This window comes from Scyliorhinus torazame, chromosome 8 (assembly GCF_047496885.1).
Source record: "Scyliorhinus torazame isolate Kashiwa2021f chromosome 8, sScyTor2.1, whole genome shotgun sequence".
NCBI classification, from domain to species: domain Eukaryota; kingdom Metazoa; phylum Chordata; class Chondrichthyes; order Carcharhiniformes; family Scyliorhinidae; genus Scyliorhinus; species Scyliorhinus torazame.
In genome coordinates, this window is record NC_092714.1 from 49,377,322 (window position 1) to 49,396,360 (window position 19,039).

At 43.9% G+C, this 19,039-nt stretch overlaps 1 protein-coding gene across 5 annotated transcripts in view; it reads left to right on the plus strand.

Moving 5' to 3' along the window:
- The window catches only part of tfg (trafficking from ER to golgi regulator), a 211,648-nt gene that overhangs the window by 177,427 nt on the left and 15,182 nt on the right, over window positions 1–19,039 (plus strand). For all 5 annotated transcript variants that reach the window (XM_072513550.1, XM_072513549.1, XM_072513552.1 and 2 more), the window contains one exon: window positions 15,376–15,465. In XM_072513550.1, coding sequence (XP_072369651.1) covers window positions 15,376–15,465 — 90 coding nt within the window. The remainder of the gene's footprint in view (window positions 1–15,375; window positions 15,466–19,039) is intronic.

The window sequence follows — 19,039 nt, forward strand, 5'->3', positions numbered from 1 at the left end:
TCCCCTCTGCCACCTGACCACGGGAGAACATAAATGCCAATAATGAGAACCATGCAACCACCAGGAAGGTCATGAAGTTAAAACCCCTGCTTGGACCACTCGGGAGAGCCCTGCAGTTCTGAATGGGGCATGTCACCAAGAATATGGTGGTCTGCTACATCCTTAACCTTGCTATCATGATGCACTCCTTATCACCAGCTGTTTGGAGGTCACCTTGGGAGCAAGCATCTTTAATCTCTTCACTCATGATAAGCTGTTTGAGAGCAGATACACAGACTTTGGTTCACCTGAGATGTCATCCACATATCCCCACTTCACAGTTCAATGGTACCTAGTGCTGAAGCCTGGCAGTAAAAGGTTGATGAATCTGGGGGATTCTACAAATAACTTTGCAGGATGACTTCAACTCTGGGCTGGTTGACTGAGAGGCAGTGGTGACGAAGGACAGTGGATGCAATAGCTTTTGTAATAGCTGGCCCATGAAGCTAAACATTGTCTCTTTCAGAGGACCCAGCCAATACAGAAGTGTCCATCTCCTGCTGGTTCTCTACAGCTATGGGCAACTCCTGTCCTGCAAGAGATGGGGAAAGAAAGTCACTGGTGTGCTGCAGTGTCTTTGGGGGCTTGTTCCTATTCTTTCATGGGATATGCTATACCTCAGTAGCTGGAGGTATTTGGAAGCTGACCGATGCATGTAAAGCTGGCAGCATTGGTACGCATGTAAGGGTAAAATGGAATAAGGCATGAGACCTGATTACTGAGGGGTCAGTGGTGAGCGTGTGTTATGTTGATAGCGTTGCCAACCCTCCAGGATTGGCCTGGAATACCCTGGAATTGAAGATCAAGACATTGCTGCGTGCACACATGGCGAAAAATCATCGAGGCATTCAAATAATTTGTCAATTTTAAAACATTTTTTGTTACCATATTTAAAAATATTGAAAATGGTGGGGGGAAAGAAGGCTGTTTCACTGATGCTCTATCTTCATCAAATTGGGTTATGTCTTTTTGCTTACCAATTCACATAGGAAGGCAGTTCGTCACAAAGATGGATGTGTTGGGCGACAAATAGCTGGAATATGGGGGGAAAGTCGTGTGACGAAACCTATAGGAATATATTTAATCTCAGTTGGCAACCCTATGTATTGAGCAGTGTTAGGGGTTAGTGCATCGGAGGATAGGAGATGTCATATGAAGATACTTTCTCTGACCTTTGTAGCTTTGGTTACAATCGGATAATTAAGATTGTAACCAGGTGAGGGTTGTTTCACTCATTGTGCTGAGAAATGGAGGGGGATGGTGTGACTGATGCTGTCAGGGGTTGCTGAGTGGTCAAGAAGAACAATAAGGAACAATAATACAGCAATCACAAAGAATGTAGTTTGAAATTTGATTAACACTGTTTTGGTTCTGAGATACGGATAGAATGACCTGGAGTTGCAAGAAATGGGGGGGCCTGGGGGGGGGGGGGGGGGGGGGGGGGGGCGGTGATGGCAGATTTGAAAGTGGAAGGGACAGTTCCAATAGAGGAAGTGATTTACAACATCAGCTAGCACGGGACCTTGGAAGGAAATTGGGTTCTCGGTTGTTTCATGGGAAAGGAGTTAATGGAGCAATAGGTACATCCGATGCTGAAGATAACCTACAAGATGACATGGTGGGGAAAAAACCTGAAGAGAGATACTGGCTCGGGGCTCTGGAGGAAAGTTTGGAGGTGCTATGGCTTAACAGGCAATAGAAAGTGGCGGAGAAAAATAAGGCAGCTGAATGGCTGATTTCAGAAAGATGGTTGATAGTGATAATAAGAAGCCGGGGTTAAGACCATAAGACATAGGAGCGGAAGTAAGGCCATTCGGCCCATCGAGTCCACTCCACCATTCAATCATGGCTGATTTCAACTCCATTTACCCGCTCTCCATAGCCCTTAATTCCTCGAGAAATCAAGAATTTATCAACTTCTGTCTTAAAGACACTCAACGTCCCGGCCTCCACCGCCCTCTGTGGCAATGAATTCCACAGACCCACCACTCTCTGGCTGAAGAAATTTCTCCTCATCTCGGTTCTAAAGTGACTCCCTTTTATTCTAAGGCTGTGCCCCCGGGTCCTAGCCTCCCCTGCTAATGGAAACAGCTTCCCTACGTCCACCCTATCTAAGCCATTCATTATCTTGTAAGTTTCTATTAGATCTCCCCTCAACCTCCTAAACTCCAATGAGTATAATCCCAGGATCCTCAGACGTTCATCGTATGTTAGGCCTATCATTCCTGGGATCATCCGTGTGAATCTCCGCTGGACCCGCTCCAGTGTCAGTATGTCCTTTCTGCGGTGTGGGTCCCAAAATTGCTCACAGTATTCTAAATGGGGCCTCACTAATGCTTTATAAAGCTTCAGAAGTACAACCCTGCTTTTATATTCCAAGCCTCTTGAGATGAATGACAACATTGCATTTGCTTTCTTAATTATGGACTCAACCTGCAAGTTTACCTTTAGAGAATCCTGGACCAGGACTCCCAAGTCCCTATGCACTTCAGCATTATGAATTTTGTCACCCTTTAGAAAGTAGTCCATGCCTCTATTCTTTTTTCCAAAGTGCAAGACCTCGCACTTGCCCACGTTGAATTTCATCAGCCATTTCTCCTAAACTGTCTAAATCTTTCTGCAGCCTCCCCACCTCCTCAATACTAACTGCCCCTCCACCTATCTTTGTATCATCGGCAAACTTAGCCAGAATGCCCCCAGTCCCGTCATCTAGATCGTTAATATATAAAGAGAACAGCTGTGGCCCCAACACTGAACCCTGCGGGACACCACTCGTCACCGGTTGCCATTCCGAAAAAGAACCTTTTATCCCAACTCTCTGCCTTCTGCCTGACAGCCAACCGTCAATCCATGTTAGTACCTTGCCTCGAATACCATGGGCCCTTATTTTACTCAGCAGTCTCCCGTGAGGCATCTTATCAAAGGTTATCTTGGATATCCTGTGATATCTGAATTCCTGTGTGAATGATGCCTCCGTGAAATATTGATACGAGACATGATTGATTTTCCATCTGAATGTGGACTATATCGAAGGCAACTGTGCAGGGTTCGTGCCCAGCAGGGTGGAGGAAGATTGTCCTTTATTTCTAATAATTTCAAGGATCTTGCAGCCCACATTGGCCTAACATCGGACACACACCAAAGAAGATGAGGGGGAGGCGGTGAATCATATATTATCATCTCTCAAAGGATTATGGGGGAAATATAAAGAAATGTAGCCTACCAAATATTTTGTTATCCACCTGGGATTCATACCTGTCATAATACATAACTGGAACAGTGCTACAGCAATTGACTTCATATACGAATTGGTATGATACTTCATTTTATTCATGTGTGCTCTGCCGAGGTCCTTTGTTTGTTGTCTACTGATACTTCATTCTGAGCCATTTTCATGGCAGCTTTTTTGTCGGAGGCGGTTTGACATTGCCCCTCATTCTCAGAGGAAGGTCCCAAGTCTGCCTCAGCCGGAATAGGAATCAGACCACACTGTTGGTGCTATTCTGAGAACTACATGCTAGCCATCAAGCCGGCTGAGTTAACCAGCTCCCATGCTTAAACTATGACTTGTAAAATGATCTCCCTTCAACTTGAGAGTCTTAAACCCCCAAAGGAGCTAAAGACCAACATTGTATTTTTTAATGCTGATCTAATAAAGCTGCATGCACAGTGCCCATAGTTATAAGTTCCAGCTGTGTGGTCACAATGTTTATAAAGTGTTGCGAAGGGATAGATGAACCAAGAAGTGTAAATTCAATCCAGATGAATACATTGGACCAACTTTACTTTGAATAAGGATTTCAGTGTTCAATATTGCATTTATATACTGCAGGAATTCTGTTGAACATGAAGTTCAATTTGGAAAAATTTGATGACTGATGTCTCGGCCAGTATTTATTCCTCAACATCACTAAAAAACAATTTGCCTTGCTGATATTTGTAGGGTCTTGTGTGCACATTTTGATTGCAGCATTTCCCTACATTACAATAATCCGTAACCACTTCAGAAACACCTTTGCATTTGCAAAACACTTTGGGTTGTTTGAGAACATGAAGAGTCCTATATAAGTTCAAGTTCTTTCTACTGTCTTTTTAGGTTTAAATCTACAAATGATTATCCTCTCTATTTGGATATAGTCTAGTGTGCTCTGGAATTTTTTTGGGAAACATCATACCATTCATATCATGTGGGTTGATCCGGAAAGGCTGGACCCCAAGTTCCCATCACTGAAATTTAAATCTTTTTATTGTTTGGCAGGAAAATAATGCTTTATTATCTTCTAACAGCATGACATTGCTCTCACAGGAGCCATTTTACACCAGATCTACTTTCAATCAATGCTGGACTCAGTGGCCCAACTTTCTTGGGCCAACCTACATGATTTTCAATCCCAACATTCAAAATATGATGCAAATTCTGTACAATTTATTTTAATCTTAAGAATAAGTAGATAACGGTGGAAGCCTTTTCTATAAATAAGGTGAATCTCAGTAAGCATTTAAATTCCTATCCTTTCTCCTATTCTCATAATCTTCTGCCTTCAGAAACCTCATTCCCGCTGGGGAAAGGTTTCGGCTGCCGGAGCCACAAGAACAGAAGCAGTGGATAGAGATAACGCTGGGCATGGTGAGGGGAGGGATCTTGGGGTAGATAGGGGGATTGGGGAGTACGAAGAGGAAACGGAGGAGAAGGGTAGATCAGGGAGGATATAGAGGGAAAAGGGTGATGTAGAAGAGCTGGGGGAAAGAGAGGGGAATGGTTGATAGAGGGGGGTGCAGGGGAGGTAAAGGGGAATATAGAGGGGGAGGGGGTATATAGGTCATTGGAGGGGAACAAGGATGTGGAGGGGGGTATAGAGGGGGAGTGTTGGGAAAGAAGAGCATAAAGAGGAAGGTGGACAAGGGGAGGAAATTAGAGGGAAAGGGAGGATGGGGAGGGGAGATATGCGGAGGGGATATCGAGGGCAAAGGGGATGTGACGGGGATGGACAATATAGAGGGGGAGAAGGGGGTATAGAGGGGAGAGGGTAAGGTGTATGCAGAGGAATGGTGGGTAGGAGGAAGTGGCTGGGAAAGAGGGCTGCGGAGAGTGGACTGGGAAGAAGGGATGCGGAGAGATTTGTTGGGAATGAGTGCCGTGGAGGGAGAGCTTGGGATGGAGGAGAGAGGTTGGGAAGGAAGGCCGCAGAGGGAAGAATTTGGAAGGAAGGCTGCAGAGGGAGGGATTGGGAAGGATGGCCGTAGAGGGAGTAGGCTCGCTGTGGAGGGAAGAGATGGGAGGCAAGGTGTGGTGAGGGAAATGTGGAGGGGACGTACATGAGTGGGAGGGGGGGCAGCACGGTGGTGCAGTGGGTTAGCCCTGTAGTCTCACGGCACCGAGGTCCCAGGTTCAATCCCGGCTCTGGGTCACTGTCCGTGTGGAGTTTGCACATTCTCCCCGTGTTTGCGTGGGTTTCGTCCCTACAACCCAAAGATGTGCAGGGTAGGTGGATTGGCCATGCTAAATTGCCCCTTAATTGGAAAAAATGAATTGGGTACACTAAAAAAAATTTTTTTAAATGAGTGGGAGGAGGTAGTGGGGGAAAGAAGCAGGGCAGCAGTGTGCAGAGGGGTGGATGATAGGGACAGGTGGGTAAGGGTGACCAACAGTTCCATATTTTATGGGATTGTCCCACATCCTGTGACCAGTAGAAAATCTCCCTGGGGCTCCATTTGTCCCCTGTGTCTATTTTTGCCACACAGACTGGTGTTGCTGACACACTGAAATGTACTGGTGTTCAGCGCAACAATGTAGGAGTCTCCTATTGCAGCTACCTTGGGTATTTTGTCACTCGGGAGCAGACACATTGGGCTCGGGGCTTCTGCCAGGAGGAGAAGGAAAATGAATGGAGACAGCTTGATTGAACCTGCACGGGGAGAATGGGGTCCAGCCAGGTAATAGTGGCAGCAAGATCAGGAGGGGCTGAAAGACGATGATGGTGGGCCAAAGGGGGAGCAAGTTCTGATGACACCGGGGGATTCCTAACCAATTTAAAATGTCTGTTACATGCTGTTTGTCCTCAGCCATTTTGGGCATTTAGTTGAGTATCAGAACACTAAAGAAGTAGAAGACGATACTGTAACTGCTGCTTTCACCCGACAAGGCTTTGAGCATCTTGCATGTTTTGGACCACTGTAGTCTCCTCCTGCTGTCTCCCCCATTGGTGGCAAGTGGAATACAAGTTACCCAAATCCACAATCAGCCTCCAGGGGCAAGCCCTGTGCAGAAATAGCTACCTTTGGATCAAATTCAAAATGGCCTCTCCATCAAGATATCCTGATTCTCGGCCTTCCTTCCCCTCGGCCATCCGCCCCACCAAAAAAATGTTAAAAGACCATGAGCATTTAGTGTGGAATCACTTCAGGATTGGGATTATAACTTGTAGCTGCAGTCCTACGCTGGAGAAGCATGAAGCATATTGCACTAAAAACTGATGGGACAAAAAAAAAGGGTCAAGATTTGGGGCAGCATGGTAGCACAAGTGGCTAGCACTGTGGCTTCGCAGCACCAGGGTCCCAGGTTTGATTCCCCGCTGGGTCACTGTCTGTGCGGAGTCTGCACATTCTCCCTGTGGCTGCGTGGGTTTCCTCCGTTTCCTCCCACAGTCCAAAGACGTGCAGGTTAGGTCGATTGGCCATAATAAATTGCCCTAAGTGACCAAAAAGGTTAGGAGGGGTTATTGGGTTACGGGAATAGGGTGGAAGTGAGGGCTTAAGTGGGTCGGTGCAGACTCGATGGGCCGAATGGCCTCCTTCTGCACTGTATGTTCTATGTAAGATGGAAGAGAAAGGTCACAGTCTAAAGCTGTTTGACACAATGTTGAATCCTGAAGGCTGTTGTGCCTAATTGGGCGATAAAGTGTACTTTTAGTTTGTTTTGGACTTCATTGCAGCAGGCAAAGGATAGATATGTGGGCATGAGAACAAGCTGCTGAATGAAATGGCAAGCGACAGGAAGGTCGGGGGTCATGCTTGTGGATGGAGCAACGGTATTCATGTTCACCTGATCGCAAAGCAGTCAACCAGTCTGCATTTAGTCTCCCCAATGTCGCGGAGACCACATTGGAAGCAGCGGATACTGTGGAGCAAATTGAACGAGGAACAAGTGAAATGCTGCTTAACTTGAAAGGAATGTTTGGGGCCTTTGACAGTAACGATAGAGGAGGTAAAAGGGCAGGTGTTGTACCTTCTGTGAATGCAGGAGAAGGTACCGTGGGAAGGGGATGGGGCGGTGGGGATGATAGAGGAGTGTACCAGAGTGTCACAGAGGGAACGGTCCCTGTGGAGTGCTGACTGGGGTGAGAGGAAGATGGTGGAGGCATCATACTGGAGTTGACGGAGATGACAGAGGACGATCCTTTCAATGTGGATGCTGCTGGAGTGAAAAGTGAGGACAAGAAGGACCCTATCATGGTCATGGTTGGTGGGATGAGGATGTACTTAATTTGTGTATATAGCACACTACCAAAGGTGCCCAAACTGCTAGACTTTCCTGAACATTATTTTAATCTGCTGAGGCCATGGAAGGATTAGACTGCAAAAAGTGTCAGCTGATAAAAAACAATGCCTATTTTGAGATTTCTCACTCTACATGCGCATGATGATCTTCTGGAAAGAAACCAAAGCTTTTCAAAGCTGGTTGCTTGATTCACGTTGTCAACAATGCATTCAGCGCAATGCTGTGAGAGTTAGATCTTTGCTGTGGTGATGACATTTGGTCAATTCTCTGCATCGGCAGTGTGAAGTGAAAATCTCAATTCATAGAGTTTGTTGACCTGGAGTGGGTTCAGCTGATCAAACATGCAGTTTGACGTGGTTATCATTAGAAAAAGCTGTAAATTGTATTTTGAGAGTGTGGCCTGATTTGTTCTCATACTTCATCACAGATTGTTCAAAGCATTCCTGTGATAGATAAAGAGCAACATGCCCGTACAAATGTCACTCTCTACCTCATGCTCTACGCTAACTTGTTGCTCGTGTTTGAAGAATCCAACCTAAATCGACAGCCAATGGAAACATCTGTACCTAAGCTGGATGATGTCATTCAGCAACGTAGTAGGTTCTGCAGAAGATCAACAGTTCAGTTTAGCGGATAAACATGGCTCAACTTCCTGAACTCCAAAGGGAAGAAATAACAAGCAGCCTCATCATTTGCAACTGGACAACAAGCTCGTATCTTTAAAAACCATTTGGCCTGACCACTCATTTTTACCGAGCTGCCTGAGCTTGAATAACGAAGATCTCACGTTTGACTCCCGAGCTAAGTGAATGGAAGGTTTCCTGCTTCAAGGCACACTGTCAGTTGATGGTGTATATGATATTCTATTGTATTCTCATATCACTGGTAAGGATGTTATTCAGGACAAATCCCATCCAGAGAAACGGAATCAGATGCTTAGAGCATGCAAGGATTTGAGAAACCTGTACACACTGGCATCATCTGCAAATTATGACAATCAAATATGTAATAAGTCTAACCAAATACAAAAGGACACAATAAAGAAACATTTACTGCTACTGCAAGATTTAAAAAAAAGAAACTTCATTCCTTTCTCCCTCTGCTATATAATAATAATCTTTATTATTGTCACAAGTAAGCTTACATTAACAGTGCAATGAAGTTACTGTGAAAATTCCCTAGTCGCCACACTGCGGCGCATGTTGGGGATCACTGAGGGACAATTCAGAATGTCCAATTCACCTAACAAGCACATCTTTCGGGACTTATGGGAGGAAACTGGAGCAGCCGGAGTGCAAAGATGTGCAGGTTAGGTGGATGGGCCATGCTAAATTGCCCCTTGGTGTCCAAAAGGTTAGGTTGGGTTATTGTGTTACAGGATAGGGTGGAGTTGTGGGCTTAGGTAGGGTGCTCTTTCCAGAGGCTGGTGCAGACTCGATGGGCCGAATGGCCACCTCCTGCACTGGAAATTCTATGAAGCCCACGCAGACACGGTATGAACGTGCAGACTCCGCATAGATAGTGACCCAAGCTGGGAATCGAACCTAGGTCCCTGGCGCTGTGAAGCAGCAGTGCTAACCATTGTGTTACCTATCAATTATTTGCATAAAAGTATGCAAAAGCCTGCTTCAACCACTGCACGTGGCAGTGAGATCCTCATATTGATCACTGTTTAAAGCATTTCTCCCAAATTCTTCATTTAATTTATTAATGGCTCTTTGGATCAGTCCAAAATAATGGTAATATATACAAGTTAAGAAATCTTTCCCAGCCACAACTTAGTCAATCTTTCCTGAGAGTTTCATCATCTCGCTGCAGCAGTGTAAATATTTTATACATTTTCCCCAAAGCTTCAATATCCTCCTTGTGGTATGAAGATCGGAAGTGTCCACCTCATTTCTTTCGAAATGAATACTGTTATGATCAAGTGAGATGGGGTAGAATGGCTTCCCTCTTTTCCACCTCCGCTTTGACTGCAATAGTTTATTTTTAAAACAGATATACTTGCAAATTCCTTGTTTAACTGGTTATGTGCCGGGATCATAAAATACACGATCAGAAAAGTTTTCTTGAGTCTTGTAGAAGAAAAGAGGACTAAGTTTAATAGTACTTAACATGATCTAAATAAAATAATACAAATGCTCTGACTTACACATACACATAATATTCACATACACAAATAGATTACAGAGTGGAGAGGATAGATTAAGTGATTTAGAGTCCAGTAAAATTAAAAGGGGATTACGGCTCTTGAAGGTTAGTGGCTCAGCTGGCTTCAGGCTGATCTTTGTAGTCCACTGCTTCCACTCCGTCGTCCCCTTGCTTCTGGCGCTGAAGCAGTTTAAAGCTGAAGACTGATGAGTTATCTGTTCATCTGGAGCCTGCAGCATTCTATTGAATTCTTTTCATAAATCTCTTGACAGCTGCATAGTCAAAATCAGCAGGCGGGGTTCAACTTGTTGTATCGAGAGAGAGAGAGAGAGAAAAAATGTCTCTCGGTCTCGTTTCTTCTGAATCTCAATTACTTGTGTAGTCCTGCAGAGAAAGCAGATGCTTAAACACAAAAGGTTGGCTCCTCTCTCCAACCAGCCAGAGACTCAATTATGGTCATGGTTAGTGTATCTCAGTCATCTTGCTTAATCGTGGCTGGGGATTCCTCTTGCAGTTAGGACCCTAGTGCCCAAATGATTATGTCTAATGGTTTGTCTCCACCCCAGTCGAGGAGCCCAGGCAATTGTCTGGACTCTTTTCCAATGGGATAGGAAATGCTCCCTCCACCACATCTATTTCTTGACAGCTTTGCAGACAGACCACCTCGACTTCAAAAGTTTTCAAATGTGGAAGGTATAGTGATGCAAATGTGCAGCCATGTTTGACTATGATGCCAAGTCACAGAATGTGGCTTTTAGCCATTTAAAAAATCAGTTGGGAGTTTATTTACTGGTTTCAACCAGTAAAATCAAAAAATCTTTTTTTTGATATAAAACATGATTCCACAATAACACCAAAATTTGGCTCCTGAGTGTCAAAGGAATAGAGCTCAAAGGAACCTAGCCCATCCCAGATGGCCCCTTTCTCCGTCCAGGACCATGTCATCTTTCACCCCCTGCCATGACGCAACAGCCGCTTCCCTCCCCAGCCTCCCCTCTCAGCCTTCTCCCCCACCACCTCACTTCCTTTCACCAGCATATCCTGCTAGCACAGCAACCCCTGCCCAAAGGCACTTACCAATGACCCGCCCCTCCACTCTTCGGCTCAAGGAGGAAGGCTCCCTGTTGACCTTGCCCTCCCCCGCCCAAACAAAGAGATCTCCTGAACTCCAGGCAGCCTTCTTCAAAAGCAAACAAACAATGTTAAACATAAACAGTCCCAGAAAACAGGAACGGGAGATGGGAACATCCATCCCCACATAAACTTTCCATCCCTCACAATCCCAATTGTATACAGCAACCCCCCCCCCCCCCCCCACAAAAAAAAAGATGAACATTCCCCAATCCCTACCTCCACTTCAAACATGCTCCCAACCATTACAAAGTGCCAGCACCCTGGTTCCCAAGCAATGTCCGCTCAGTTCTTCACCAGTTTATGCTCCTTAATGAAGTCTTTGGCCGCTTCTGGGCTCTCAAAATAATACTCCCGGCCTCCGAGCGTCACCCATAATTTTACCGGGTAGAGCACCCCAAATCTAGTCTGCCGCCAGTACAGCACTGCCTTAGTCTTGTTGGAGCTTGCCCGTCGGTTTGCCAACTCGGCTCCAATGTCCTGAAAAATGTCAGACCCTATTCCCCTCCCAGTCGCAGGTACGCTTCTCCCTGGCCCATCGCAGAATCTTCTCTTTCTCTTCAAATTTGTGGAGCCTCACGATCACTGCCCACGGCGGCTCCCCAGCTCTAGCCTTCTGCCTCAGGGTCCTATGCGCTCACTCCACTTCAGGCAATTTATCTAGCAACCCCTTCTGCCACCAGCCCCGCCAGTATCTCCGCGACGTACCTCGTGGCACTCGCACCTTCCACTCCTTTAAACTTGGTGTTTTAATTACCTTGCGTAAAACAAGTAGAAATAATGGTGGTATCTCTTTTTCCTTCTGATTTTGTTTTGCTGCCTTTACAAACATTTCTATAATTTTGCTTAAACCTGTAATTTTGTAATGACAGTTAAAAATTAGCCAATGTTTTCAAATTCTTGCAGCTCAAATATGTAAGATTGTAGATAACTACTTATTGAAGCATTTTGTTACCAGTCCCCATATGTTGTCAGAAATCTCATGACTCGTTTTCCACCTACTGCAAGATTCAGACTTAAAGATGAATGAGAAATAAATGAGAGGAAAAGCTTGGTAATGCTTGGTACTTATTTTCTTTTTGGAAAGATTTATGTGCTGAGTGTATGGAAACACCGGACTATTTCAGTAAGGAAGCTTGGAAATTTGAATGGAACTAGTGAACACTTGATGACAGATGGATGACTGTTTCTTGTTAGGAAAGATTTTGGATGCTGTTGAAGCACCTTTGTTCTGGCAATGCTGGAAATATTTTCTGCTTCGTAGTCCCTGACCTATGTGTGTAAATTTTGTACCTTTATGGCAGTGCTGTCCATTATAAATTACTGACTAACCACAAATGAGGCTACAACAGCCCCATTAACCACGTTCAATAGTTTTAATAGAACAATTTCTTGCATGCATTCACATAATACAAGTAAAAGTACTTCATGCCTAGATTTACTTAAACATCTGCTAGCTTCTGGTAATATAAATCATGAGGGCGGCATGGTGGCAAGCACTGCTGCCTCATAGTGCCAGGACGCGGGTTCGATTCTGACCTTGGGTAACTGTCTGTGTGGCGTTTGCACATTCTCCCTGTGTCTGTGGGTTTCCTCCAAGTGCTCTGGTTTCCTCCTACAGTCCAAGGATGTGTAGGTTAGATGGATTGGCCATGCTAAATTGTCCCTTAGGATGGTGCTGCAGGAATAGGACAGGGGATTGTGCCTAGGGAGTGTGGTTATTCAAAGGGTGTGTGCAGACTTGATGGGCTAAATGGACTCCTTCTGCACTGTAGGGATTCTGTGATTCTATGTTTATGGTACCACTGTGTGACGAGATCAATGGACTGTGAGACATGGCAGTCAGAAAATCTGAACAAATTAAGCTAACTACCAGCAGTGGAGGATGGAATTTAATATGGCTAAATGTGTGAAGGACGAATGCATCTGCAACAGCAAGATTGGTTAGGACAAGTTCAAGAAGGTTTTCCCCATGCATTGGTTCTCTAACCCACCTGCTGCAGGCCCTCCCTGTCAATTGGATCCAGCTGAAATGTTATGTTTTAGTACTTTGTGGCATGAAAGGGAAATTCAACACTTTCAGAAAACTGACAAGATTTTGATGAATCTAGGACAAAGCTGGTCAAAGATGGGGCTGGTTTAGCACAGGGCTAAAGAGCTGGCTTTTAAAGCAGACCAAGGCAGGCCAGCAGCATGATTCAATTCCCATACCAGCCTCCCCGAACAGGCGCCGGAATGTGGCGACTAGGGGCTTTTCACAGTAACTTCATTGAAGCCTACTCGTGACAATAAGCAATTTTCATTCACAGGGGCTGGTTTAGCACACTGGGTTAAATCGCTGGCTTTTAAAGCAGACCAAGGCAGGCCAGCAGCACGGTTCAATTCCCGTACCAGCCTCCCCGAACAGGCGCCGGAATGTGGCGACTAGGGGCTTTTCACAATAACTTCATTTGAAGCCTACTTGTGACAATAAGCGATTTTCATTTCATTTCATCATCCTTTAATATGTGATAACTTCTACAGACCACTAAGCGGAAACTGTAATTAAACCACTTAATTTGAGATTTCTGAGTGATTCTACTCCTTCTGTTTGATAAATGAGCATTAGATTTTGTGAAGTTTTCAGTAAAAATCCAGGAACGACCTCGGTAGGTTTGGTTGTACATGGATATGAATGTGCAAAGCAAGTTTTTCTTATATTTTTAAGGGTAAATTTGCATCACTGATTTCGCACTGACAGCTGAGTTCAGGTTTCAGCCAAGCAGAACCCGATTGACATGACTTTCCTCTTGTCTGGCTGGAACCTGAACTCTGCGGTTTAAATGAAGAGATCTGTGCAGAGTTCTTTCCTCACTGTTGAAAAGGTAAATGTTTTGTGAGTGAAGAGTGTAAATTTTGGAGATGAGGTGAATTTAAAATGGCCACAGGGTTCAGGTAAATGTGAATTGGTCCACTTTGACAGGAAGAACAGAAAAGCAGTATAAAAAGAGAAAGATTGCAGAGTTAGGAGGTACAGCGGGAACTCTGGGTGCTGGTATATCAATCACAATATTAGTATGCAGGTGCAGAAAGTGATTCAGAAGGCAAATGGAGTTTCAACTCACAATCAAATGTATGTGAGGCCTCATCTTAATGCAACTAGAAACGCACCTGATAGTTTAAACAAAGAAAATAATATTTACCGCCCCAGGTATGGAGTATTTAAGGAAATAGGCTCATCAATTATTTTTAATTTCCCCTTTTGTGTTAGTTGATTGAAAAATCTTCACAGTTGTCAGGTTACATCTCAAGCTGTGGTGAAAAACCAAACCTATTAGCTTATCAGCTAGCATTTGAGGTGTTTTGTATGTACAGAGTTTGTCTTGGGTATATGAATGTGTCCAAGAGGGAATTTTACTTCTTTTGTAATTCATTGATTGAGGTGTTGTGCGATGATTTGGAGTTGGGGACCAAGTGTAATGTGTTGAAGTTCGCAGATGACACTAAGATAAGTGGTAAAATGTGCAGAGAACACAAAGTCTGCAGAGAGACATAGATAGTTTGAGCAAGTGGGCAAGGGTCTGGCAGATGGAGTACAATGTTGAAAAATGGTAGGAATAACAGCAAAATGGATTATTATTTAAATGGTTAAAAAATTGCAACATGCTGCTGTGCAGAGGGTCCTGGGTAGCCTTGTGCATGAATAACAAAAAGTTGATTTGCAGGTGCATCAGGTAACTAAGAAGGCAATTGGAATATTGTCCTTCATTGCTAGAGGGATGGAGTTTAAAAACAGGGAGCTTATGTTGCAGTTGTATTGGGTGCTGGTGAGGCCACACCTGGTCTCCTTATTTAAGAAAATATGTATTGGCATTGGAGGGGGTGCAGAAGGGATTCACTAGGTTGGCTCCAAGTGGAGAGGATTGGTTTTTGAGGAGAGACTAAGTAGACTGGGACGATACTCATTGGAATTTAGAAGAATGAGGGGGGATCTGATAGAAACATATTATGAAGGGAATAGTTAAATAGAAGCAGGGAGATTGTTTCCACTGCCGGGTGAAACTAGAACTCGGGGGCATAGTCTCAAAATAAGGGGGCACAGATTTAGGACTGAGTTGAAGGTGAACTTCTTCACCAAAGGGTTGTAAATCTGTGGAATTCCCTGCCCAGTGGAGCAATTGAGGCTAGCTCATTGGATGTTTTTAAGGCAAAGATGGATAAATTTTCGAACAGTAAAGGAATTAAGCGTTATGGTGAGCGTGCGGGTAAGTGGAGCTGAGTCCACAAAAAGATCAGCCATAATCTTATTGAATGGTTGTGCAGGCTTGAGGGGCCAGATGGCCTACTCCTGCTCCTAGTTCTTATGTTCTTGCGTAAAATGTTTTTTAGTTCTTGGCTAGAGAAGGCTGCATTTGAAATGAATGTCCTGTGGGATTGAATGATTTTAAATTGAAATGTTAAGTTTTCTTTCGCCTGAAGAAATCATATTCAGGACTATAACTTTTTGTGTGATAATTTTATAACAATATCTAAGTTTATAATGCTGATGTATAATTTCAGTCATTTTTATTGAATAGGTCAAATGTACCAGCAGTACCAACAACCGGGATATGCACCTCAGCAGCAACAACCACAAGCCCAGCCACAGTATGGACTGCAGTACTCAGGTGAGGGGCCAGCAATAAAAGGAGGAAGTCATTATCATTGCATTCAATTCTAGCTCTTCTGTATTCGGGCTTTTGCTAACTTTTTGCCAACTGGCGATGTTGAACATAAAAAAGTGCAGGGAACTCTAGCTAATTGCTCCTCCTTTAAGCAAATGAGAAGTTAATATGTGATGTAGCAATTAACATTTATGCTAACATTCACAAAAAAAGTTGAATGTGTGGCCAAATACAATGAAAGAAGGAGCAGTTGGCTAAAACGTGGCTTAACTGTATGAACATAAATCTCTTGCCACTTTGAACAGAATAACAGCAATGAACTCGGGGTTTTTTTTCCTGTCAGATAGATCTGTGTTTCAATGTTGACTTTGGTATTAAATAGTTTGAGTACTAGCAACAGTTATTGTGGACTGGCACCTTTTTGAATTGGCTGCCAATTAAAAAATATCAGTCATTTAAGCAGCTATTTCTTGTGTAAATATGGAGGCGGGGTGGAAGAGAGAAAGTTTCCACTTTGGGTGGGGGCGGGGAAGCGAGAGAGTTTCCACTTTGAGCGGAATCAGCAAATTGTACCCAAGCTGAATCTCAAATAGCGTTAAAATGTATTTCTGTAGGGCAGCACGGTGGTGCGGTGGGCTAGCCCTGCAGCCTCACGGCGCCGAGGTCCCAGCTTCAATCCTGGCTCTAGCTCACTGTCCGTGTGGAGTTTGCGTATTCTCCCCGTGTTTGCGTTGGTTTCGCCCCACAACCCAAAGATGTGCAGGGTAGGTGGATTGGCCACGCTAAATTGCCCCTTATTGGAAAAAATTAATTGGGTACATTAATTTTTATTTTAAAAAAAATTATTTCTGATAAAACTTTTTGCGAGCCAGTGCATTTGGGCATCGTAATTTGGACGTAATTGTTTCCTTTTCTCGTTATATCAAAAGGCCTTCCTTGGCATATTTCGAAGTGGTGTGGTGCAGTATCTTTTAACAAAGCTCAAAATAGGTTTATCACAAAACATCCTAAACACTGGGAGCATTTTATAAATAAAAAAATCTTTAAAATGAAATGAATGAAAATCGCTTATTGTCACAAGTAGGCTTCAAATGAAGTTACTGTGAAAAGCCCCAAGTCGCCACATTCCGGCGCCTGTTCGGGAGGCTGGTACGGGAATTGAACCGTGCTGCTGGCCTGCCTTGGTCTGCTTTCAAAGCCAGTGATCTAGCCCTGTGCTAAATCTTATTGTCACAAGTAGGCTTACATTAACACTGCAATGAAGTTACGATGAAAAGCCCTTAGTCGCCACATTCCAGCGCCTCGGGGTGTCCAGTCTTCCAAGTGACTAGCCTGATTTGAACATTACATTTTTTAAAAAGCTGCACTTAACCATTCAATAGTTTAATTGGTGTACAAAAGTCAGTCCCTCAGATTAAATATTTTATGATTTGAGAAGACTTGTAAGACTTGTAAAACAGACCTGTTGACGTAAGAAAATGAGTGCAATTTGAAGAACATTTTGCAGAGGACCATAAGGCGTAGGAACAGAAGTAGGCTGCTCAATCCATCAAGTCTGCTCCACCATTCAATAACATCATGGCTGATCTGATATCCCCAACTCCACTTTCCCACCTGATCCCCATAACCCTTCATTCCATTACTGATTAAAATTCTGTACCTTAGCCTTGAACGTACTTGACGATCCAGCACAGCCCTCTGTGTGAAGACTTTCACAGATTCAGTCTGAGAGAAGAAATTCCTCCTCATCCCTGCCTTGAACGGGCGACCCCTTACTCTTTGATTATGCCCTCTGTCCTAATCTCTCCCCCAAGAGGAAATATCCTCGCATCTACCCTGTCAAACCCCCTGACAATCCTATATGTCTCAATAAGGTCAGCTCTAATTCTTCTAAACTCCAATGAGTCCGGGCCCAATCTATTCAACCTCTTCTCTTCAGAAAATCCCTCCATACCCGGGATCAACCTAGTGTACCTTCTGTGGACTGCCTCCAATGCTAGTATATCTTTCCTTAAATAAGGGGACTAAACTGTTCACAATGTTGTCCGAAAGCGCTTCCACTCATTTTCCAGTGATCCTTTGCCTGGTTCAATATTCCGTTCGCCCACAACAGCCCCCGGCTACAAAACTAGTCCAACATCCAGATTGAATTTGAGAGATTCCATCAATTTGTCTGGAATATTGTAAACCATTTTAGCCCCCTTATCTTAAAAAAAAGATATACTGGCATCGGAGACAGTCCAGAGAAGGTTCACTAGGTTGATCCCAAGTATGGAGGGGTTTTCTTATGAGGAGAGGTTTTCTTATGAGGAGAGGTTGAGTAGATTGGGCCTGTACTCATTGCAGTTTAGAAAAATAACATGTGACCTTATTGAGACATGTAGAATTCTCAGGAGGTTTGACAGGGTAGAGCAAATTGAATATTGAACCACAGTAAAAGATCACAAGAAAATCAGTGGAAGCACTTGGACCACAAGACATAGGAGCAGAATTAAGCCATTCGGCCAACCGAGTCTGCTCTGCCATTCAATCATGGCTGATATATTTCTCATCCCCATTCTCCTGCCTTCTCCCCATAACCCTTGATCCCCTTATTAATAAAGAATCTATTTATCTCTTTCTTAAAGACACTCGATGACTTGGACTCCACAGCCTTCTGCGGAAATTAATTCCACAGATTCACCACCCTCTGGCTGAACAAATTCCTCCCCATCTCTGTTTTAAAGAATCGTCCCTTCAGTCTGAGGCTGTGCCCCCAGGTTCTTGTTTCTCCTACTAGTGGAAACATCCTCTCCATGTTCACTCTATCTAGGCCTCTCAGTATCCTGTAAGTTTCAATGAGATCCCCCTTCATCCTTCTAAACTCCATTGAGTACAGACCCAGAGTCCTCAACTGCTCCTCATATGATGAGTCCTTAATTCCTCTGAAACTCCTCTGGCCCTCTCCAAGGCCAGCACATCTACCCTGCTTTAGGGCATAATTGTTTAACACTGTCTGATCTTTTTGGACCAGTTTGGCAGATTCTGTCCGGATTGTGCTGCTATTGTAGCATAAACTCGACCCCAAGTAAGTTTGATGATTGTTTTTGTCACAGTTTGTTATGTGATAATTTTGCATCTCTTCATGTTGCAGAGAATGGGTGCCGTCATGGAGTAAGTCTCTTTTTTCAAGGCTTCCATACCTTCTAACAGCATTGAGAGTGAATCAATGCAGATCAAATTTAATATAGACATCTGAAAATGCACATGTTGAAAAAAGATTGAGGCATAATTATTCTGTGCTGTCTGAATAGCTGAGGGTGAAGTTGAAAAAGTTCTAGTTGATGAATTGCAAACTAGAAAGCAAAAAGCAAAGAAAATGCTGAACAATGTTGCTAAACAAGAGTTGGAGAATGTGCTTAAATTATGTAATGTTCTCAGACCAATTGTACGATTAATTCTGATCATTAAGACCCGAGAAACATATTCAGTTATGACATTGTAAGAGCCACATGACTGATCTCCAGAGTCCTGAAATTTGAGGAATCACTGAAGAAAATTGTTTTTTTCAGCCTTGAAAGGAGGCAACAGAAAGGGA